The sequence below is a fragment of the Ammodytes marinus genome (genome assembly GCF_949987685.1).
Source record: "Ammodytes marinus genome assembly, chromosome: 7".
NCBI classification, from domain to species: Eukaryota; Metazoa; Chordata; class Actinopteri; order Uranoscopiformes; family Ammodytidae; genus Ammodytes; species Ammodytes marinus.
The window spans coordinates 23,638,629-23,664,585 of record NC_137211.1 but is presented as its reverse complement, the minus strand read 5'-3'; the positions used below and the strand labels follow the sequence as shown (position 1 = coordinate 23,664,585).

General features: G+C 41.2%; 1 protein-coding gene across 1 annotated transcript; it reads left to right on the top strand.

Annotated features, from left to right (window-relative positions):
- Nucleotides 1-3,507: 3,507 nt before the first annotated feature.
- stk35 (serine/threonine kinase 35) lies at nucleotides 3,508-18,991 on the top strand. The gene is made up of 3 exons (XM_080030993.1): nucleotides 3,508-4,237; nucleotides 6,292-7,112; nucleotides 16,185-18,991. Exons 1-2 carry the CDS (start codon nucleotides 3,676-3,678, stop codon nucleotides 7,032-7,034), a joined length of 1,305 nt encoding a protein of 434 aa, XP_079887119.1. The 5' UTR covers nucleotides 3,508-3,675; the 3' UTR covers nucleotides 7,035-7,112; nucleotides 16,185-18,991.
- Nucleotides 18,992-25,957: the final 6,966 nt, after the last annotated feature.

The following is a 25,957-nucleotide window of genomic DNA, read 5'->3' as shown; positions in this document are numbered from 1 at the left end:
ATGGTCATGATGCTAAAAGTAAAAAGAAAGAGACATAAAGTTAAACCTTGGTTGCCCATACAGTAGGCGTGAATATGAACGTGTCTGAATGTGTCAGAGCAGAGCCTGCAAATAAATTCAAAAGGCTGAACTTTTCTTCAGGTCCACCATTGTTCATCCTTTATGACAGTCGATTTTTGACAGACGAAAATGTTTCAGCTTTTTCCAATATACTGTATACCCCAATATATGGATATGGCATCAAGTGCATCTAAAAGCTAAAGAATGCTAATTTCTCCCCTTAATATTCACGGTTAAACCAACTCAGAACACACAGTTTTCCTCATCACTGGTGCACATGTGTGTACATATACACAAATATGTAACTAATGTTACAGAGTTACTGCTGTAAATACTGAGAAATACAAATAATAAAAAAAAAAAAAATTATTCTCTTCTGGAAACTGGAGGCTTTTATCTTTCCTCCTCTGTAACTCTCTTTCTGTGTGAGTGAGTCAGTCTTTCTTCACTGGCATTCATCTCACTGTCCCTTCAATTGTCAAAATGATATCAATGCATATTTTGACTTTATGTCAGCGTTATTTTTCATTGCCAGATTTTCCAAATGGTCTTGGGTTATCACAAGTCAAGAATTCCATAAATTCTAACTTTTAAAAGAAAATAGTTTATGCAAATATACTGTACATAGGCCTACTTTTTGGTCTACTTTTCAAAGAGACAAACAATCCTTCCTCCGCTGTGCCTCTCTTATTTATTAGGTTTATGATCTGACGAGCTGTGGTTTGGTCTGTTATCTGACTTATTGAAGCAGCCCGTTACTTGACCTCCTCCATCTTTTTTTCTGATGAAGGAAGCCTTGTAGGTGTCCTTATCTCTCTTCCTGTCCCCCCCTTCTTATTGTCCCACTGTGAGGCGTTGCCTTGATGTGTCCTCATAGATAAAGGTGCTGAGCTGTGGAGTGTGACTGCACCTCCTCCAAAAAGGCAGACAAAGACCAACCCCTCGTTAAGACCATATTTGATTGGACCAAATAACACAAAGTGAAGCATGTCAGACGATATTCAATCAGCTGTCGTATTGACCATGAAGTTCTGAACGTTTTTTAACCTTATATGTACAATCACCAAATCACATTTGCTGTTAACTGACGGAGTTTACGGCAAGACTTTGAGAGGTTTTTGCTCTTTTCCCCCCTCGGATTGAGTCAGATATTGATGCATTTACCAGTTTTGAACAAAGTGGATGATTGTTAGAACATTGCTATTATAAAAATGAGTCCACTGCTGAATGGTTTAGGTAAATACCATCCAACAAGCAATGCCACCAGTTCAGTTCTGGCTGAATACCTTTGGTGCTACTGTTCATACTATCGCTGCTCACTAATGTAATATATATCTTTTAATCTGTAAACTGTGAAAGTGGTCACACGTGACTGAGAAATGACAAAGTACAGTATGCAGTGCCATGCAAAGTGAGGTCCATGGTTAGATTCCTGCTGCATGCATTGCAGAGGCCTAAGCCTCAGCAAATTCCCCTTTTGATTAGAGCCCCCAATAAAGCTTCACTGGCCACTGAGCTGTGACAATGCACAGTCGGCTATCTAAGCCCAGCCAGCCTGGTATGCAGGGCGATGCATGCCACAATGGGATGGCATCAAATAAAAGCAGGACTTGTTTTCGTCTGTCCGTATGGGAGTTTTAGCTCTGCAAGCAAAAGGGAAAGGCTCTCGGGTTCAGTTCTAACAACTTTTGACCCATGTGGGTTAAAGTAAAAGTCAGGACTCCAGTCACAGTAAGACACAAAATGAACAGAAGCATTTGACAATATTGCAAGATAAAATACAAGATATAAGAGAAAACTAAACTCCTGGTTATAACGAGCTTATGGGTTTTGTATTTATCCCCATCCGCCATGACAAAATAACTGACAAAACCCATATACAGTATACCCATGTTATCATATACAGTAGGCTACTGTCTCCGCCTGAGTGACATGTCCAGTGTTTGCTACTTGTGACACAACCCGACTGATGTTTGTCAGGCTTATCTTCTGGTGTGAACTCCATTTGCTGCTTTGAAAGTTAAGAAGCCAATTTGGGTGTGGTCAGAAGTGTAGGCTACTATATTGGACCTGTAACCACACCCAAAAGTGATGTCACGAAGTACACCTGGACCTGTATGTTAGTGGCTGAATCCAAATGTCCATACATCACCACAGACCTGGGACTTCAAAAATCAAAAAACAAATTAGAACTTATTGTTAATGTACAAAAAATTGCTTTATTTAAACATTAATGAAAATTCAACAGCATCATGATGCAGAAATATGTAGACGTAAAGAGGTATTCAAAATGTATTTTACGAGTGTTGTCATTTGAATTCAGCCACTGCAGCAAAGGGGGGAGAAGTTAAACCTGCAGTGTGTAGAATTTTGGGTTTTATTTCCTAGCAGACTTTCTTGATGATGTCATATTACACACTGCACCTTTAAACCAGTAGAGTGCAGAAAAAACAACATAGTAAAATACTTTATGTGTAAATTACTTTTTTATCTACATGTAATAAAGCTAGATTGGTGAACATGGGGGGTTCAATAGTAGTCCAAAACACACTTACTGCCAATCTGAGCCTGTCACATATCTAATCATAAACTGTAAGTGCTGGACCTTTTCTTATTTCATAAATTTCAAAATATGTGTGCAAAGATACAACGACCCCTTTTTGTTCAAATTTGCTCATACAAAAAACATGTATTAATAAAGTACTGATAAATAGACAAACTTGTCTAGACTTAGAATATATATAATTAGGCTATCTATAGGCTTAAATAAGACTAACACAAATCCAAACAAAACATGATATAATATAGGCACAGTGCAGTATGATATAGTTTAGATACAAAAAAATACTAAGTGATCCATAGCAGCCTATATTGTACTTCTTAAGCCATATTGCTCGGAATATGATTTATAGTAGCATAATTTATAATCATATCAATATAGGCTACAAAGGCTATACAACGTGACATCACTTTGCCAATAAAATAGAAACAGTATAAAGAAACAGAATAACGAAATGTGAAAATAACTGCTGTCACAGTTGCCTGTATAAAGCGATGACGCTCTCTACGTGGGCCATGTCGCGCTCCGTCCATGCCTGTGCACACGTGCTTGGTCAATCCTTGCACGGGGCGGAACAGCACCAGCACGGATGGAGGAATCCGTACCTTTGGAGTTGGAGTCTGGGCCGGCCCAGCTTATTGTATATATTATATATATCAGAATGTATAGTGTTCATGGACTGGACCTTTATCGTGACTATGTTTGAAAATCAAAACAAACATCCATACTCTGTAGCCTATAGCCTATCCCTTTCTCAGCCCACCGCAGCGGTTTCTCCCGTAGCCAATCACGGTGCGGCTAGCTGCTGCTACACCACGCCCCGCGTCCTCTCCGTGTTCTTGGAGCTGGAACATTTTGTTTAGGAGTAGTTCTTCTTACAGCTTTAGAGCCCGTGGCACCCCGATATCTTTCTCTCTATTATCTGCAAAAAAAAAAATCGACTTTGTTCAGGCTGGCGTTTTACCTCTCAGAACAAGAGCCAGCTGTAGAGGGCAGGACGTCCAACTACCTTAGTTTTGAGTTAAAGTAATGAAAGATAAACACGTTCTCCCTTCATGCTTACTTTCGACAAAGAAGAAGTTATGGATATTTGCGACGGGAAGAAGAGGCGAAAGGTAAGCGGCGTCATGCGAGGCTGCAGGCGGGCCGCCGCTGAGAAGATGAAGCGCGAGGTGGGCAAAGTCCTGCGCTCCCGCACTCTGGAGAACAACCACCCGGAGCCCATGGTGGTGGAGGAGGAGGAGGACGAGGACGACGACGACTGCTTCTCCATTAGCTTTCTCCGAGGAGGTGACCGGCTGGAGCCCGCCTTAGTGATGGCTCCCAGGTACAGTCTGCTGCGGGAGGTGGGCCGGGGAAGCTACGGGGTGGTTTATGAGGCCATAGCCCGCAGAACAGGGGCAAGGGTGGCGGTGAAGAGGCTCCGATGCGACGCGCCGGAAAACGTGGAGCTAGCTCTGGCCGAGTTCTGGGCTTTAACGAGCCTTGAGAACCGACACCAGAATGTGGTGCAGCTGGAGGAGTGCGTTCTGCAAAAGAAAGGACTGGCCCAGAAGATGAGCCATGGAAACAAGAGGTCCAGACAATACCTGCGCCTAGTGGAGACGTCACTCAAAGGTAATCAATAATGTTTAAATATCACAGCATGTTGGCAGGACAATAACACCGCTATTGTGAAAGAATATGTGCATAAGAGGGAGCTCCTAGGACATTAGGGTCCATACTTCTAACACGTCAATAAAATAATTACTAATAATTTAGCCTACAAGATGACAGGGATTTTACCATCTTTGCTCCATATCCACACCTCAGCAGCCTTTGTTCTCAAAAGGCCAGTTGTGTAATCTTTTTTTTTGTTTTAGAATCACACTTAATTCATGTACCAAAGGTTTAAAGGTCTATCCAACTCATGTAAACATGCAGATGTCTTTGAGTGAAACCATAAGTCTGGTTTACTACACTACACTCATCCACATATAAAAACAACAGCAGTAGTCCTATACAATATGACTTAATACAGTTAGTTATGTCACTGATTTTGGTCTAATAGATTTCCATTAATGGTGTTGTTTGATTGAAATATGTGGTTGCTACATCTATACTAAAATATGTGCCATGAACAATAAAGTCTATGTCAGGCTCACTGAAAAAGGGAAAGGATTTTGTTTGTGAAGTCAAAGTAACGTTCATTCCCTTCTGCTGCCCTGTGTCTGTCAGTGACGTTGCTATACGTTGCCTATAGTAGGCAGGCACAGAGAGTACACTGTGCTTCCCTCTGCTTGCAAGAGAGGACACGGTGTACTACTTGGCAGCGTGTTAACCCATTGCTGGTTGGTTGAAAATGTTCCCACTAAACAACGATTTTAAAGTGTAATGTGGGATACCGTAATGCAGTACATCAGATTAATTTCATTATACTCTTAATTCTTTTCATATTTTTCAAAACAATCCTTTTGTTATTGTTATGGTCATTGGTCCGGGTTTCCCTACTTCCTTTGTTATGGCTCAGAATGAAATCAGGTCTAATAGAAATAGACAATACCTGTACACCTCATAACAGTACATATTATCAATATCCATTGGAGTACTACCAATGCTGACCTGTGCCTGTGCTGTTAGGGGTTTTAAGATGTATTTTGAAATTCAATTCCCCCTAGAGGGACTCTTCTGAATCAGTGTTCAGTGTACGTGCTTCTTTTCTTTTAATAGCCTTGCTGTTAGAATTACATTTTAAGCTGGAGCTGAAGAAGTGATCTTACATAATGTTTTTAGGATAGTGTTTGTCAGTAGTCACTAGCCATGTTACGCCAGTGTGGGGGGAGAAACACTGTTAGGAGATTTTGAAAAGCTAGTTTCACTGCTAGCTCAAAGTTACTTTCTGCAGGCAGAGACAGAATGTGCTAAACATATTCAATGAAATACATTTGAAATGCTGTTCCTTATGGTTTTGTATTATGGATCTAGTCAGGTAGTGGACTCCACAAAGTAATGTGATATTGCTGGCCTACATGTTGACTGATAGGCAACAACAAATGTCAAAGATGTTTTTGAGGTCATTAAAAAAAAAGTGTCTCCGATACAGTATTACTCCAGAGAGCACCATGGTTTCATGATTACTCTGCAAAGTGCTCACTACAAATTACAGTCACAATGATTTCACAACCACATTTAAGGGATACATTACTTAAATACCGACCATCGATACCAACCAATCGATACCAGTATTGGCTCAGGGTTTAGTGTCCCTTCTTTACCATCAGGGTTTTCCCACGGTGTTTATAAGCAGAAGGGGGAGGGGGCTCTGCCTGAAACAAAGACACCACCAGGGTAAAACGTTTTGAGGAGCTATTTCACAAAAACGATATTAAACTAGTTAGAGTGTGTTCACACTGTCATCTATTAACTAAATGTATCCCAAGATGAGATGCTTCATGAAGCAGGTGGCTTACCACATGATCAGCTGAACCCTCATGCCTTAGATATTGGAGGTCAGTGAGTTGAGAGCAACAAGGCAAATCTGCTGCTTGTAAAATGTACAGTAAAATCTGCAAAGGTTTGTCACAATATACTAAGTACCCTCTTCTGTTTAAACCTGGTTCTGTGCTCTAATGAACTAACTGTTGTCTGACTAATCGGGTTATAACTGTCCATTTTGAATCTGTACTCTGCAGGTGAGCGCATCATGGGTTACCCAGCGGAGCCTTGCTACCTCTGGTTCGTCATGGAGTTTTGCGAGGGTGGGGACCTTAACCAGTACATCTTGTCCCGCCGGCCCGACCCCCAGACCAACAAGAGCTTTATGCGCCAATTGACAAGCGCCGTAGCTTTCCTGCACAAAAATAACATTGTCCATCGTGATTTGAAGCCCGACAACATTCTCATCTCGCAGAAATCTGGTTCACCTGTTCTCAAAGTGGCGGACTTTGGCCTCAGTAAAGTTTGTGCTGGCCTGAACTCAAAGAACTGCGAGGACCTCCCAGTAGCAGGAGTGGGCGGCAAAGGCAGCAACCAGAATGACGTTAGCAACTTAAACAAGTTCTGGTTGTCGTCAGCTTGTGGCTCAGACTTCTACATGGCCCCCGAGGTGTGGGAGGGCCACTACACAGCCAAGGCTGACATCTTTGCCCTGGGCATCATCATCTGGGCAATGATCGAGCGGATCACTTTCATCGATGCGGAGTCAAAACGTGAGCTGCTGGGCACCTACATACGGCAAGGCACTGAGATTGTACCTGTCGGGGAGGCTCTGTTGGAGAACCCCAAGATGGTTCTCCACATCCCTCAAAGGGCCAGGAGCTCAATGTCTGAGGGGGTGAAGAAACTCCTCCAGGACATGCTCGCAGTCAACCCTCAGGACCGACCGGACGCCTTCCAGCTGGAGGTGCGGATGGACCAAGTTACGTGTGCTGCGTGACAGCCCACAGCTTCTCAAAACCTCCACCTTTTGTCTTTTAACCTAACCAGTCAAAGAAGGGACACCTTTCCTTTCCAGGTAAGCCCAACTCCTTTGATAACCTATTAGTTTTACTAATTATCTGAAACCTCAAGGAATGCTCTTTAAAGCCCCTTTCATACTTGCCCTGTGACTCAGAAATGATCTATGGGTGTGCGATATGTGTGAACCAAAATGTCTGCGTTATTTGGTCGGGAGCACGACTGGTGGTTTGGGCGGTTCTAGGAACCTACCCTCTCCCAAATTAAATTGACACTTTATATCAATGTGCCCAAAAGTTATGGTTCAGTCGAGGGAATGCAATGTCAGTTTTAGAGGGTAAAACTAAAAATTAGCCCACCCAAAAGATTGCTAATACGTTATGATTGTATAGGAACAGTGTGCACAACTACACTTGGTACTAGACAGAGTTGAGGCAGGAAGTTGATCTGTAAAGTATGATGGATCTTAGAAAATACAGTTTGGGTGATCATTTCATAGATCAGTACTTTTTATTTGCCTTGGCTACTAAGAAAATAGCAAAAGCATCTGTGCCAGTGAATCTGGTGATCTATATACCGTAAGGGAACCACAAGTGACTGACTGGACATCATATTGGCCTGTCAGTCTGCAGAGCATTGATGTCAGGACACGACACTGAGCTATTGATACGGTAACCCAGGTAACTGTCGAATGCACACGTTGAACATCATCACGTCCACGTCGCTGCGGGACACAGATGAATGAACAAATTCAAAGGTGTAGTGAAAGTTGAAGGTAGGTAAAATGAGGCGTGTTTATGGCCCCAGGTGGAGATGGTGGTGTGAGAGCACAACTACAAGAGTAGGAGGGAAGACGACTCCTACATTACGACTTGAATCAACCAAGCAGGGCACAACCTTGGCCTGAGGGCAAACAGCCGGGCCGTAAATAAATAACACACAGTCTGGGTGTGGGTGTCAGTGTGTGTCTATGTTAAAAAGAGTCTAGCAGAAACCAAGCAGAAAACAGTGAGTTATTGGCAGAGATACAGTGAAGATCTCGTTGGTATTTAACCTGATGAGGTTTATGAGGTTCATATTCAGTCATTACTTTGAAGGAAACACAAGTCAGAATTCAGTGTTTTTAAACCTGTAAACAATGTAGGTCACTTCCAGCTGTCACTTCCTTCTGTGATATGTCCTTTCCACTGACAGGGAACACCCAGTCTGTCTTTATTTCAAACTAGAGAATATCTTGACAAGCCACTTTTGAGATGTGCATCACTACCTGCAGCTTGCCTACTCATTGATTGGCAGAGTTCCCTGTTTGACTTGTATATCAAGGTGCAGCTAAGTTAATATAGATACAATATGTTGTCAGGAAGAGCAATGCCTTTACTGCTCATAGGGCAATATTTGCCTCGGACCAGCTTTTGGATCTTGGCTGCATTTGCACGTGTGCAAACTTTCATGAAGCGTCTTCATTATAACTGCTTTGGATTGAGAGATGACCACTCTGCGTTTCCCAAATGCATGGAATAGTACTGACTAACACCTCTGTGTTTTCCTGATATCTACTCCCATGATCTTATTGTGGCTAAAAGGACACACATGAGAAGGCAGTATTTATGTTTTTCAGTTGTATGATGTGTTAGCACATGTTTCTGGTCGTTCGCAAAACATAAAAAAAAACGTCTTTGAGCTGAATGGGACTAAAATTGGAGTATTCAATACGACTTCTGATCTACTATTCTATCACTTACTGCGTATGCTTACTATGAGCACAGTATACTGTTTACATGATCAGTTTCGAACACATTAGGATTAGTTTAGTTAGATTAGTGTGTATTGAAACAAAGCCAGTCACTGGCCATTAAGGATGCAGCGGAAATGAAAAGTTGTACAGTGAGGGAAAATTAAACAAATATAGACAATTGCCAGTGCAACCGGCAGACTACAGGAAAAAACACAAGCAGGGCACAAAGCAGCAGCTTGTCGTGTTGCAACAAGTTCACATAAGCAAAGTTACACATGCTGTCAAATGAGAGCGATTTCCCTCAATCATGTTTTAGGTCCTACTACATTAGCTAAACAATAGCCAACGGACCCAACACCCAATTTTTGTTTCCACCAACAAATGCCTCTATTCATTGGTATGGAAAACACCCGCCAAAGAGAAAAATGCTGCTAAAAAGTCCTTGAACACCTTGAATTTACTGCAACATCTTCTAAATCACCACCCAGCTGCACATGCTCAAGGTAAATACACGAAGCAAGAACTAAATATAAAAACACTGCTCCATCAGAAAGTCTTTCACCTGGCACTTCATTTACCTTCTACTTTAAGAATCAAGACAGGACCTCATCCACCTTTTTTATTTTTTTAAGATTGACATATTAAGATAACTTGTTCTGCTGAGTCTTCTTAAAAGACAAGTGTCCCTGTTAGTCATCTCAGTTTGTTATATAGAGTGGAAACTCCTTGAAGCACGTCACGTCGGCATGGAAGTGGATGTTCACTGACCCGAACCGTCGGACAGTTCTTTCAGATCTTGAACCCTCCATTGAAGAGGACTAAGCCCAGCAATTGTTTGACAATTAGTTCTCCAAACCTGCCACCATTCAGTGCTAACCCCCTGTTAGCCCCCGCCCCCTCGCGCTGTGACGTGACACTTCTCAGCTCCCATCTGTTAACAGGGTCAGCGATGGACTCCGTGACTCTGTGGGCACTGTTTCGTGCCATCCCTCTGCTGCAGATTGGCCTTGTTCTCTCACTGCATGATGGGATAGCATCTTACGCAACAGGCCTACGGCCCTGCTCTGGTTCAACAGCATAACAAATATCTGTTGGAGAGAGGGATCAGTGGCTGTACAGACAGCGGGAGGAGGGGATGAGGCAGTTGTTGATGCTGCATTTGTGTATTTATGTAAGCAGGTGTACTAAAAGGTCAGCTGACGACAGCACAGTAAAGATACATGCATCACTGTTGAAATGTAACTCAAACAGAAAACTGGAACTATCATTGAGAGACTCTATGGTTTGGTCAGTGTGGGGACAGATACGTTTCAGTTTGATTATTGCCATTATTCAGTAATGCACCAAGAAATGTTTCTCTTGATTTTAAGGGATCGCTTAAAATGACAAATGCTCATGACAAATGTTCAACAGCAGTTCTCTAGTGTGCTTTTTTATCTGACTCACATTACAATACCCAAAGCTATTATTCACGGATGCTCCGATCGATTGGCCACCAATTTAAATCGGACTATTTTCACTCAAAGGCTCAGTGATTGGTGATCGCAAAGGCTGATCTTTTCATTTTTGATAATGTATTGTTGGCTGGACAGCAGAAGCGACGCCAGTCCTACACATGTGTTTGTTGCTGAGTAAGTAAGCCAGGCCACCAAATTTCAGGATTGCCAGTCAATTCTCTGTCCTCCATTGGTTGTTGCCATATCAAAATAAATCTGTGCCAGCAGGGGTTTCTTTTTCATCGTTGGCTGTAATGTTATCTTTACTGCACAGACACACACCGAGGGGGAAGGAATCCCTGAAATATCTCCATTATACATACACAATGATTGTTATGTGATCCTTTCTGTTTAATCAAAGTCTACTTATGCATCTGTTGCATTAAAGTTTGTAGGAAATGTCTACGTTTATGGTGCCACTGTGTAGTCAGGCAGTGCTTTAGGTCGACTGGTAGAAGTTTCGTAGCAAGATACACAGACAGCTGCCCCAGACATACTCTCGGTATTGCGCTTCCATGGACTCGCCTGGCCGTGTTGACTGGGAAAACTCTTTCATTCTTACTGAAAACAAAGGTCTGCGTGTGTTGAGAACTGGAGCAGCCAATTGAACATGAACACTCGTGTAGCCTTAAGCACCTAGAGTCTGTGCGGTCACAAATTTTGGGCTACATGGTACCAGGTTCATGAGTTTGATGATTGTTTAATAATGGGCATTGGGCAACCTTAACTTAAAGACGGTTATCACATGAGTACAAGACACAGCCAATTTAGTTTCAATAGTCATTTTTAGTAGCAAAGAGTAAACATGATCGGTATCGTATCAAGATCGGAGCATCTCTACTATTATTCAACTCTTCAACATTAGGCACCTTCAAACCACTTTACATTTTTTTTTATTTAACTTGATTAATCACTTTAATTGACTAATTTCAATCAGATATATGCACATTACAATGCACTATTGTTACTCTTACTGTAAATAAGATTATTGGACTTAGGGCTATAACAGTAGTAGTGAGTGACACAATCAGTATTGATGATAAATGGATTAATGGAAGTTTCCTTTTTTCTTGTTTTCATGACACTTTTCAATTAATCTTTTATTGACAAGTCCTCAAACTTATCAGCCGACACATTGAAAAATACTGAGATACACTGACCAACACACCAGGAATATCTAGGAATGTCCTCTTGAGCTAATCAAGGCTTATCTTGTTTGATTGGTATCAGCTATATTGAGCCTGATCCTTTGTTAGTCTTTTGTTTACGTCTCTCTGGTGTGCTCCACCTTCCTCAGCTGCCAGGTATGTGTCAGGAAAAATAAAACATTTACAGCAGCTACTGTTCGCAAACAGAAACTGAAAAATGAAAGAAGCCATACTGTTCAAAGTCTTTGCAGCCTCAGCATCTGATGAGGTCGTAGTAACCAATACTTTGTCAATAATCAATATGACAAGGTCCATTTCTTTGATGGACTGTGTTTTGCCAAATTCGGAATATTCATGACCTGGATCAAGAGCTGTTGATCCCTATAAATTGTGTATCGTCAGCATCACATGATATACAGTACATGTGTTACTGTGTTGTGTGTGACATCACGCTGCCCATCCATCTCCCCCTCCCTCCCAGGCTCTCCTCCTCTGCTGGACAATGAGAGTGCTGCTCCTGGTTCCTAGTGCGTCTGGAACATTATGTCCTCACACTGCACGCCAGCAATGTGCCGCCTCTGTCTAAACCAGGGCCACAGCGCTGGAAGCCCTGGCCCTCCCCACGTCTACATTATTTACTCCGGGAATCGTTTTTAATTTCATTGACAGCATGAACCGGCTTCTCTTCTCTTTTTTTTTTTTTTTTTTTAAACAAGTTGAGGCATTTCCAGGGTGTTGTCTCCACATACTGTATTAAACATATTGATATCTTCAAGCATGGTTGATGTTTTTCCTCTTTGCGTGAGTCTCCGTCTCCTATATTATGTGAAAACTCTTAAGCAGAGTTTCTTTTTACACACAGACAGTAGGGTCAAAGAGAATGCTGATCTTGCTCCTCTAAAGGAAATGAAGTTGTTTGGACAGCAGTTTGAAAGCGGGGTACGCTATGTTCTTTATTGGCTGAACCAGCAGGGAAGACAGACTTAGAAAGGCCAGAGGCCCGCCACCTTTATGGGATTCTGGGAGTGGGTGTGATGAGCGTTCTTATGCAACACGCTGGTAAAAGTGAGCATTCAGTGGCTGAGAAGGTCGTAAATGTTTTTCAGTGTTCAGGGCAAGCACTATGAAAAATAAACTCCTGCCCGAATGATCCTGGTGAAGCGCCTCTTTGTGTTCTTGTGTTTCTACAAGAGTTGAAAAATGGAGAGCGAGAGGACAAGTCTGAATGAGAAGCTGAAGCAAGTACAGCATCCTGACCAGTGACCACTTTCCTTCTTATTTTTATGTAATTTGTCCATAAAAAGGAGAAATGTTTGATGCAGCTTCCAGCTCCCTTCCAGGAAACTACTGTCCTGTTATCCCACAGTGATCTGGAATAACAGAGATCCACTTCTTCTCCGCTCCGCTGTGCCCATTCATATTGGCTGTGTTGGATCTAATGGATTTTAAGCTCTTAACACCGCTTTAATCTCCTCACAGTCTGCTCTGCGTACCAGCTTTCACAGACCCACAACTCAGTGCAGGACAGGTGCACTGTAGTAATATTTTTGCAGATCTTGGTGGGTTCTGTTGACTGTTCATATTGTTTGAGTGGTTTGAACAAAGCTGACAGCGTTCTTTTTTGACCTGTAAATAATAGATGAGTAGAGGCACGGTCAGCATCTGTTGTAAGAAGCAGAGGTTGGTACTTAACTGATGGTACTCTTTGATTTAAAGATTCGCTGTGTCACTGCTGTCGGTGACGTTTGGCTCTGTCCAGTGACAAAATGAGAACGTAAGAACTTCCAGATGGCAGGATTACCTGAGAGATCCTCAAAACTTTTACCAATGTGGCACTTGGCTTCGGAATATATTTGTGATTGTTCATACTTTCAGATATTCGTTTGTGAAAATCCAGAAGTCTGGAGATGTGCATGTGGAACAGCTTTGCTTTTTAAATATTTAACATATTTCACAGAAGAGTGTGTTGAGTTGTAATGTGCCCTTTCCTACACCTGAAACTTGTTGACTAATTAATCTATTAAAACTTAACAGGGTTAACTGATTCACTAGACTTGTCAGCAAAAGCTCTAAACTGACGTTTTGTTCCAGCTTCTTTGTTAAGCGATTTATTTTATTTTAAATATATTCCATTCCACTGAATATTTTAGGTTTTATTGTTGTTGGTTGGAAAAGCTCTGTAAATTTGGCATCTTGGGGTATTGGAGGCACATTCATAAACTTGCATAATGAACACTTTTCCGTGAACCCCAGCCAAGCCGCACAGCCACAAAACCACCTAAATCTCATGAAATACCAAAGCTCCCTCCACAACTAGTTGTCAAACATGGAGAGCTGCCTCTGTGTGCAAGGCTTACACGGAACCATCCCCCACCACTTCCCCAAAGATACCAGTCTCTGCCGGTTTTGACAAGAGCTGGTCTGCTTTTGGGTTATGCAACAGCAAATGGCTGGAAGGGTGGTTGAGGAGGCAGCAGCAGGCTTCAGTTTGCACAGGATCTGCCGGGCTTCAACCTTTGTCTGGTCTCATTTGTTTTGCTTATTTATATAGCAGTACAACTTCAACAGAAAGCTGATATGCTAACCTCAGCAGCAGGGGATTCAAATGTTTATGTTGTACGATGTTAGTTTTCTTATGGTTCAGTATTCAGAACACGGAACACAAGTCTGAATGAGCGGTCTACATCTCATTGATTGACAACAATGCTTTTCTCTGACTTCTTGTGAGCTGTGGATATAGTCATTATCATTCCCCCAGCAACAGTGAGGTCAGAGACTGGGCTCCCCTATAGAACAATGGAACTGACATATCACTGTATGGGGACGTATGAATGTTGGGGTTAGTCAGCTGCCTGAACAGAGACGTCTTGACATTGATAATAAAAACAGGCTGATATAGGAAGTTGTTTATTTATTATTTCCCTCCAATTTCATAGAAAGCAGCTGGCATTAAACTGCAGACTCATAGGAAAGTTCCTGGAAAGAAATATCTGTTTTCTTTTCTCACTAATTATAGGGAAAATGTAGACCGTGTTTGATTATTGACATCCAATTCCCGCAATCTGTTAAATCAACTGAACTCTGTTTCAGACCTTTTGATTATCTGTTTTCCAAGACACTTCTGAGGTATGTAGAATACAATGGCTTGTAAAATCACCTTTTGCAAGAGAACAACTGATTCATTCTTGAAGAAATAATCAAGTCTATTCTACAGATTAAAGTTGCAAACGCCCCTTCCCCATTTTTCACAGTTTGTGTGTGATCACTCAAACCTTAAGTGGTTCTTAAGTGATCCTAGATTGAAGTGTCTTGCGTTTCTCTTGTTCAATAAAACGTTTTACTTTTATTAGAAAGCGCAGCAATAAACCCATTACTGTTCCTGAAGCTTTTCTAAAGAGCCACATCTTTGGTAAAGCTTTGCTGAGGAAGGTGCGCTGCCTACAATTCTGTGTTTTCCCCCTTCAGAGTGTGTGGGGTTGTGTAACCTATCCATGGTGAGGTATGGGAGGCATGCGCTTTAAATGTGTGCGTCAGGCCAGAGAGTTCACGCAAGACTTCTACATTCCCCCAGAGGGGACAGGCACTCAGCTGCTGCTGGAAAAAAACAGGAGATGAGAAACAGTTCAGGCATACTCCGCACAGCACTGTCAACTCATCAGACAGTATTTACAGCAGCAACACTTTATGTTTTTTAAAGAACAGATTATGGTTGCATTATGATGGTAAACATAATAAAAACAGGGTCCAGGAGATGAACAAAGGAGATTAAATCAGCACCAGTGGCCTATGTCTAATCCTTAACCAGAAAAGATATCGATGCATCAGAGCCTGGCTTTCAGCATGTCAGCAAATCTAACGGCCTGGCAGCCCTGCAGATGACATGAGCACTTTCCCTGTCTCTCCATTCGGCACATCATCCTAAATTCACCATCTCAGACATGCGTGCTCCCTGCTAAGCTGACCCACTTGTGTTCATACCATGTGCCGTGCTGTTATGCAATGAAATGGGGAACGAACTGCTGAGTGCCAGAGCTGTGGCATGTCAGCCTCTGGGCTATTATTAGTGCACAGCGCTAAACTAAACCTGGACACATCCACAGTACAGGCCGGAAGTCCTCTCAGGTGTCCTATTGCTGCAGGTAGATGTAGAGCAGTGTATGTTTACAGTGACACAGCCAACGACTACTTAAATGTCAACCACTCAGTGGCTTTGTTTGGGCATCTCTGTCGGCAATGATGTTGAATTTAAAATAAATACATCTCATATCATGCATATAGCATGATTATATAGAAGAAAAATATATATTACTTCCAAACAGTTTTATCTGACCTGGTCATTTGACTGTTTTGTGTCTCTTGAGTGCCAGCTTGTATTACTGCAAGGGATTCACATTTTGAAAAGGTCAGCAAAAGGCAAAACCCCAATCCACTTGTTATTTTTTCTGATCTGTATATTGTATTTCCCAACATGAAGATCTAGATGCATGGTGAAATATCAAATCATTTTATATATAGTCAAATCATTACTAATAATTTGTTTACTTTGAATGAAAGCAGCCTTTTATCACCCAAATGTTTGATATGCATGACCACAGTGACCCCCATGTTAGCCATGGCCCTCATACATTGTTCTCTGAACCTTAAAGAAATGATGCCCACAGCTATTAGACTAAAATGTTTAGTTTCCCTTAACAAAACGTGCCCCCTTGTTGCTCTATGCTGACCTGTTTACTCTTTGTGTGTCCCTGCAGCTTTGTTTACGTGGACTTCGGTGGAACAAAAAAGGAACTCTGACGAACTGAACTGTGAAGAATCCACAATCATAATTTGAGTGGGGAAGGTTAAGGACCAGCTGATGATTCCAAAACTCTGGGACAGGACCAGTATCCAAAATCAGACCACAGTGAACTTCCAGCACGGTTACCACGAAGCTGAGGACATCTAACTGGTTGATCATGTCTGTGAGAGCTGATTGGATGTGACTGCCAGGTTTTATCAAATTTTAGTTTTTTATATTTGTTGATTTTGGTTCAAAACCGCCCAGTAGAGGCCTGCTCTTCTTACTAAAAATGTGTGATGTACTCGGCCGTGGCACAGGTTAATGTACAGGATTGTTCACACAGTGATACTGGCTTTCCATTACTTTACTGATAACAGAATGTCAGACACTACGATGGCCACCACCAGTGTCTGTTTCCCGCTCTGCCCCGTACAAGCTTGTGCCTTAAATGATTCACAGAAGTGCTATTGGAACATAAAATTAAATTTGCGGGTAATAGTGGAGGCCGAAACCAGGTTTCTATATTCAGAAATGCAAAATTGACCATTGCAATAATTTTTTTTCAGTGATGTCAAACTTTTTCAACAATATCATAGGCTGCAATAATGTGAGAATGTAATCTTCCCAAAAGCGAATTTGTAGTGGAATCATGATGCTTGAGCTCAAATATACAAAACTAAAATGAAAATATCATCAGAGATTTACTATCAGTGTCACGCTCATTTAAAGAAGGTTTACAAGGATATCTCACATCTGTGCCACACTGAGGCAGAGGCAGAACAAATGTGAATATTATGTTGTTGTTTTTTTTTATAAGGTTATTTTGAATGTGTACTCACGCCGCAGAAAGTAGCAGGCCTGGGCCAGCTCCACATAAAAGTGTGCTTATGTAACCAAACAATGTCCAGAAGGGAATTCAGCATGGTTGTATTGGGCATTCATTGATGTTTAATCCAAAGAGCATCTGTTTGACAAACTGCGTATTTTTTTGTTTGTTTTTATATCATCACTGCAAAGCTTAGTATCAAGATGTTTGCTCAATTTTAATGTATGACCAAGAAACAATCCGTTGGGTTTTGGTGAATTTTTTGTTTTTTTTCGTTCATTCGTTCGTTGAGGGCTGAGTGTGACATTTTTAGGACTCCTCACAAATGGAAATATTTCTTTTAAATGCAGTTCAAGATAAAGACTCATAGGGTAACTTGCAATCGTCAATCATTAAGAAATATTGAGCATCGTTCTGTGCTCTACGTTTGGAGTGAAAAGGTTTCTGATTGGCGTGATATGAACATGTTATAGTAGGTCATTTTACGGGAACACCTCAGCAGTATTTAGCCATCTGTGGCTGAACCTCATAGGCTCTCACAGGAGATTTGAAGCTCTGCCATCTGGAAATAATCCCCCAAAAGCAGCCATGGTATAGTTATCCTATACTGTCCTTACCCTTCCTCCCGCTCTATATTGAAGTGCTTCCATCTCTTTGCAGTCGCACGTCAAGCTGTCAAGAACACACGTTGTGTTGTGTTTTAGCTCTGATTCACGAAAACTGATCACTACATCAACATCCTGGGGTTAAAGTCAATATTAAGCCACATGATTGGTCCACAGCTTGAGATACCAGGAACAAAATGCACCAAGAAGCAAGCAGAGAGTAGTTAAAGTATACAGTGGTAATACTGAAAGATTGATATTATAAAAGGGTTTTTATGTTTGAACTATATTCTGCGCTCCTCTTTTGGTTTCATAGCACTGTGTAGCATTCAGTTTCAGTTCATGACTCAGCAGTAACAGTAGATTTTGTAGTGCGGTCCTACCTCATTCTCAACACTCTGAAATATCTCACCTACCTTTTTATATATCCGCTCTCATGAGCAGCCCCGTCTTAGTTCCAGTTACAAGGGGTGCTTTGCCTGAGTGGGATGGATGTTTTTACCTCAGAACTCTTCAATCTTGAACTAACCTCTGACTGACTTCTATGTGCGGTGTTTTCGCTCAGCTTAGCTTTTACACATAGCGTTTCACCTTTGAATGACACCTGTGAACTAGCCCTGCCCATGCTACAATCATGTCGTTTGCATTCAACAACTACAGCTCCACTAACCTATTTACACCTGGCCAATCACTGCTTGACTTGAAGGTAAAGACCTCCATTAACTTGCAAAGTAGTCAGGAACACAATTATTATTCTTTTTTTTTGCATTCAATGCGAAGGGCCTCGTGTGAGCTGCAGTTGTTGAACATAACACAACTATTGCTTTTGATCTAACAGATGTGTTCGATGGGATTTTTTTTTGCTAAAGGTTCCTACATAGAAAACCTGTTATTCACCCTTTTGGGATGTTGAATCTCTGACCTGCTCAGCTGTGTTCAACATGTTTGTCGAACCGTTCACCCTCACATGGTTAAACGACTTCTGTGTTTGATGGTGTGTGTGTATAAGCTAACTGAAGTTCTTTTCAACTAAATGGTCAATGCTAGAACTTGCCCTGCTGTCCTTGTATTTTTTGTATGAGCCATGTCGTTTAGCTCTCTTCAGACTAGTAAAGATTCCACTTGAAAACACTTTACACTATGCAAAATGTTTCACTATAAACACACAACTACACCGCTCTCAAGCAATTGTGTATAATATCTTTTTTCTTTTAGTTCATATTTCCAGTGTGTACAGATTGAACTGTTTGTTTCAGACGTTGTGTAAAATAAAGCTGACGGGAGCCATTAGATGTTTGAGAAAGCATCGTGTTTTTTTGTTGCTGTAAATATGTTTGACAACATTTCTTGAAATAAATGATCAAAAATATTACTGTCTGGATCAAATCTGTGTGTGTGTGTGTGTGTGTGTGCGCGCGCGTGCGTGTTTGCACTGGGCCATATGTTTTCAGATAGAATGTCCACATTTTATGTATTTATTTAGCTTTTCAGATGATAGACAATTTTATATCTGTGCATTATGGCCTTAATGTTCCTGCACTGCTGGGTATTTAATTATCACTCAGAATATTTCTTAGATTTGGTTAAGGTATTTTGATTGATGAGAGAGAGGACTTTGGAGTACAGGGGACCATTGCTGCATAATATTTCTCAAATGACATGTAACAAAAGTCCCTGGCGTGACATGAAGCGGTGACGTTTTAAGTTTTTCGTAAACATGTTATTTATAGGTTTAGCAGAAATAAAGGCTACTCTGAAAAGTACATGGTGCGTACAGTTCTGCTTTATCCATTGTAATGAGATTCTATCACTCTAATCTTTATGTTCAAGAAACAAACAGCTACGCCTAAACATGCTTAGATTAGATTAGCACACATGGGGTGGAGGTTAACATACAACATGTCTGAACAAAACATGTCATATTCATTGGTTTGTTCAATACATATTACATTTATTGAACTTATATTTTACCAGGAGGTCATTGAGAATAAATTCGGCCTAGCAAACATCAGTTAAAAACCCAGATGCATGCTGTCGACCTGAGTGGAAAAACTCTATGGAAATGCATGTTTATAAAAATATTTTCGGCTAAGCATGTTTTTTCCTACAGGACACAGAATAAAGGATACATTGGTTTTGGAAGGGGCTCAGCTAACCGTCATGTTTCTGGTATGTTTTTAATCCATGTACAGAGAAAACTAATGCTATCTCTGGGATTGTAAACTATCATCTGACTTATTTTGGAACAGTAGAATCAATGCGTTCAAGCTTGTCAGAGTGGTTTTATGTTCCGCTGTTACCCTGTAACTCAAATGCTTTGCAGCTGTATTCCTCCCAATAGCTGAACATTGCACAGACATAGAGCCTGATTTGAGATGGTGATGGAGTGTAACAGATTTCTGTGACCACAGTGCCACTCATGTAAGCATAGCACAATGACTGTTGGTTCATTTTACAGCGTCCGTGTCCCGTCACTGCTTATTTAGTCACGGGCACCAAATGGAAGAAGTTGTTTCCCACAGTTGTCAGTAATCCCCTGGATTCCCATTGGATTAGCCCCCAGGGTTTGTTTTATCAGCGCAGGAACACCAGACAGGCTTACATCTTTGATCCCCGCCTCCCAAACAACAACCTATGCAAGCATTGGGTGCTGATATTTTTATGTTGAAGATTCTTTCCTAAACAACTAGTCATTGAATTTGTATGGGTGACTTATTTTTAGCTCTGCTTTATGTTTAATATTATATATTTTATTTAAACCAATCACAATCAATATAAACCTGCTTTATGCTTCCAGTAGGGTTGATATTATTCATTGAACATGTTCATTACTGAGCTCTAGAGGTGTTGGTCAATTGGTGAATTGAGCTTGTACTGCTGTTCCCAGTCTGTATGCTAAGCTAAATTAGCCTGCTTCTGGTGCATGGTATACAGTAGCTTCATAGTTACTATACAAACACGTGAGTAGTGTATCAATCAAACTCAGCAACAAAGTCTAAACGTTTCCCAAAATGTCAAAGTTTGAGTGCCATCCATGTAGACAGCACCAAACCTGGACACACCAGGGATGTGGGCAGATCTGGAGCCAGGCTGCAGATGACCCCAGTGATGTCATCAGGGTCAAATCAGCTTGGATCTGAGGCCTGCAAATGTATAACCTAGGAAGCCTAAATGACCAACTAGAGGCATGGGCTGTGTTCGAACATCCTAATGTCCTCCCTCCTACATACTCAACATGTATACTCCATACTGTCTACTTAACGATCGATTGTGTATGCGAGAGACGCAATGCATTGCGGGGCGGTTGAGTAGGAAAAGTATCCTATCGATCCATACACAAAATCTACCCGGAAGTTAGTACTCATCCGGGCATTTGTCGCCCACACAAACTTGGATACACAATCGTCACATACTCAGTATTGAGTAGAACGTTAGTATGGCTTTTCGTACACAGCCATGGAGTATGACAAGTGTTTGGGCGCTTACCAGTTGCGGAGGATCAATCCAAAAAATACTATCAAATTGCATTATGGGAAGAGTAAGAGGGGGTAACCCATTGGAGGGAAAGTCCGGATATCAATAATATTTCTTTAAATCTGTCTCTTATGAGTCAATCGATTTTTTGTGACACACTAAATCCCCTTTAAAATATGTCTTTTATTTTATTTATTTTTTCTTTGCATGAGTTAGTTTGTTTATGTTTGAGCTGCCTGTATGTGAATGTCTGCTGCCTGGAAAGTATTTTCCGTGGACTTCAGCAGCATCTGCGGTTATAGCAGCGAGTGGGGCTAATACAGACAGAATTAAGAGAGGGAAGTAATCCCATTGGCTGGGAGAAAGTGGAATACCCCCTGCTATTGTTAAGTAAGGATGGTATTGAATACAACACAGCGGGAGATCAGCGCAGCCATGTCACAGTCTTGGTCAGAAACAAAGCCCATGCTGTCTGATTAGCCTGCTGTATTAATTGGAAAAATTCGGATTCATAATGGGTGGTTGGGGCCCCCCTAGTTATACTTCCTACAGCACTCACACAGCTGACAACAATATGTCAGTGTTCTGTCTGTACTCTTTATGTCGCGCAGGGTACACAGTGTTCTGAGGGCTGAGGAACATGGAGGGGGAGGGGCAGTTATAGGCAGTGAAATGGAGCTGAAGATACAGACGCGGGGGGGGGGAGTTTATGCCGAATCGCTGAGGATGAAAACAGCTGTTACATGAACGCCACGCAGCCAATAGGAGCGCAGGAAATATTCGAATCCCAGACAAAACAGTCAGGCATCACAGTTTTTATTATTGATGTTTGCTCCTGAAGGCGGCCCTTTATTTATTATTTAGTAGCTAGTGTGCAATTAACATCATTTTTAATTTGGGTGTGGTCAGATTTTTTTTTTTAATTTTTATTACATTTTATACTATATCAAATTTATCTGTTTATATGCAAAATATAATTGTTTTACTTGTTACTTTTTATTTCATTATTCACATACATTCATATGGTCTGTTAAGCTGTCTGTTCTATTATGAAGAGGTGCTTTGCATCTCTCAGCGAAAAGGACAAGGTACAATGCAATAATTAATTCTAAGTGATAACAGAAGTACTGTACTGTATATCCCAGTTCTCATGCTGCTAGCAACTAGATTGAACGGGGATTAAGAATGTGCAGCTGTAAATTCCCCGCTTACACTTAAAAATATCCCTCAGAGGATGTGTGTTATTGGCCTTATCAGGCTGGCTGCCAGAGAACAACATGTCCCAGAACATATAGGAAGGCAGGGAGGGGCCCCACACACACACACACGTACCCACATGCACAAAGACAAACAGAGCATTGATAGAATCATATGCATTACGCTGGTGTCAGTTTACAAGACGGCAAACACTCCCCGCTCTCAGTCACTCTGACACGTGCTTATGTAATGTATAGACTGAGGTCAGAAAACCTAGACAGCACAACCACAGATTCTCCAGTTTTCATAAGCAAACATATTGGTTTCAATAGCTATAATCCATACTGTAAAACTGTCAAAATGTATAACTCACTTCTTTCTTTAATACAGAGCATGACAAATTCAAATGAGTTGGATCAGTGAAATCAGACTGTTGTGGGTATGACCGAGTAATCTGACGGCCAGCCTCCCACCATGCTGCTGTTCCCTGCTTTTATGTCCCCAAATCTCTTTAAACTGTCCAAACAAATTTTCAAGCGTGCTTTATTTTGATAGATTGACCAGCTTTGCTTTGGTGAAGCTGTGTGTCTGTGCTTTGTTTTGGAGCAGGCACACTACAGTGGCTGCCTGCCTGATCGATTGATTGATTGAGTACTATATCACCAGAACAATACACTGATAGGGGCAGCATAGCTTTGCAGAGCTGAAGGGAACTTCAGATATGGTGATGTTTCTCTGTGGGGCGAATGACACCTTACATTACTCATTTAATCCATTATCCATTTAAAAAATATTGATGATTATTACATTGAATGTGTCTCTTTCCTCAACAGTAACAGCTTATGCAACTCTTTGCACTTGTGTCTTGAAGCTGTCTAAAATGTTTTTCTTGTTAGATTTCGATGTGGTTCACAAACAGCCTTTGAGTGTGTGTGTTGTTTTTGCATGACAAGAGGCCACAGTCCAGCAGCAGCAGAGCCAATAGCAGGGCATGTCAGTAACATGACAAGACCCCGGGGTTGTGTGAGGAGCAGTGGCCATGTTTGTTGAAAGCGGAAAAGGTAAATATATTTAGTTTGGGAGGAAGAAGGGATACTGTGTAACTGCAAACCTGTTTTTCGCAAGTTTAAACCAATAGTTTACCACAGTGCCTAATGAGCTGATCAGATCTTTGCTGGTGGAACCTTATAGGTTTATACTGTGGGGTTGTATTTCGTAGTTCTGGCCTTTAGATCTATCAGCTATTATAACGGCAAAATCACCACAAAATCACAAAAAATAACATGTGACAGCCAGGGTAAAGAAACACGAGCAGTCAGGCTGCCCACAAAGCAACAGTGAACTGAAACCAGATTACCTTTTTCCCTATTTCTTTTGCAAATGCTTTTTTTCTTGTTAATAAATAACAACAAAAAAACAGTCCATCTGTGAAATCAATAATCCCTCAATGCAAATTAAAAAGTTGAGTGCAAATCTTCGGGGGTCAACGGTGACCACAGTTTGGTCTGTGATGTTTGGGTTAACTTATCATGTTACCAAAAGTAACCTTTGGTCTTTTCATTGCAAATATGTTTGTTTATCCGTAGCAAAATCTTAGCAATTACATTGTTATCATTACATATGACCTTTAAATCAGCATGACAAACACTAGGCTTATTGCTCCTAGCAGCTGCTTCATCCTTTTCTGACACTGATGACTTTGTCACGGGACAGATTTGTGAGTCTCACAAACAACTGGAGCTAAATTATGTCCCTCTGGAATAGAAAAATAGCTCACATGAAAACCTTGTCAGACATGACAGGATAACAAAATTACAATGCAGTCTGATGATCAGGTTAGCACGGTATATACAGCATAATTGCATTATATCTGATCATGTATTTCATGTAATGCAGTGCAGGTAATTAGAGGATTTCTAGTGGGTTATTTTTTTGCATAAGCTTATATGCCTTCCAGTCCTTGTCGGCAATATAATTTTTGTCCACATTGTACGGTACCATAATATAACTGAATATCAGTCAACAAAATATCCTTTTCATCTGGGTCGTGCAGTTGTTCAGAGAAAGCAGACACACCATTGAAATATTTCTTAATCTTTGAATATCCCATTAGTCCTTTTAACTGCTCGATCTCTAATGTGCCGAGTGAGACACTTCTGGACGTCTGGAAGCAGAAACAATATGCACAATGTGTTGTCTCATATAGTTTCCATGATAATAAATGGGGCCTAATGGCTTCTCTCTTTCTGTCTCCTCATAAAAGAGGATATTGATCTGAGCTAATGCCTAAATAATATGCCTTCAAACAGAGCAGAGACCAGTATCAAGGTGTCTCACTTATGTTTCTAAGAGTCAGTTTGTGAAAGGGAGATTTTCCAGGAAGTGACTGAGAAGCCTCATAAGAAGAAAAGAAGCTCTCTTCATACACTGTGAGACCTTGAGCCAGGGACTGCTAAACCACACTTCTCTCGCCCACATCAATTCTTTTTTAAGGCTGTAAATGTACGATATTTGTTTCCAAGTTTTTAAAATACTAGAAACTTTTAATTCTCTGCAAGATGCAACTCAAGGTTGAGAGGATAACAGGAGGCATGACTCAGTAGTGTACGTGTACCTTGAAGCAATGAATACTATATGCAAAATGGATTATGCTGCTATTCAAAACAGGTCATTTACCTTTAACAGAAGCTGAAATAAGCACTGCCTTATTCATTTCCTTTCTTTCCTTTTTCTTTTTCTTTATACTTTGTCCATGCCAAAGCTTCGGCTGTTATCTTCCAGTCTTATCATTGTGTTTCTTGCTCAGCTGCTCACCTACTGCACTTTGACCTTTAACATTCCATTCAACAACATATCATACCAAGTTTAGACCAAACCCCACTAGACTCTTGGGTGGTGGTCAACAGGCCAGCTGTCCGTAAAAAGGATAATTAATAGCTAGGTGTGTTTTAAACTTTGGACGGAGCCAGGCTAGCTGTTTCCTCCTCTTAGCAGTCTTTATTCTAAGCCAACCATGCCCTGAATCAAGTCCAACTTAAAGCAATAGTCATTCAAAGGTTCTGAATACATTTGTCCGACTGCAAAATAAAACACTATTTATTTTGCCTGAGAACAATTCAATTGAGGAAACCCACTCATGATTTCACTTTCACAAAAATCCTATTTAACGATATGTTTTAAAAAGATTCCCTTAACAATATCAGTGTGAGTACATCCACTTAACTCAAGACTAGAACCCAAACAAGCTGCAGCAATCTGCTGTCTCAGACCAAGCTGACACACATCTTCAGGCTAGCATTTATCACACACGCACGCACACAAGCACGCACGCGTGCCCGCAACCACGCACGCACACACACACACACACACACACACACACACACACACACACAACACACACACACACACACACACACACACACACACACACACACACACACACACACACACACACACACACAAACACACACTGTTGATTCAAGGTTGACATCTAAACCTTTCCCGTAATCAGATATACTGTTTTGAGATCTACATCGTGTCATGGTGGCTGCTCTTAGAAAAACTTGTCATCTGCAATTTTCTGCCCTTTTATACACACAGCATATGTCCATTGGATATCTCCTCCAGCTTAGTACGAAGACC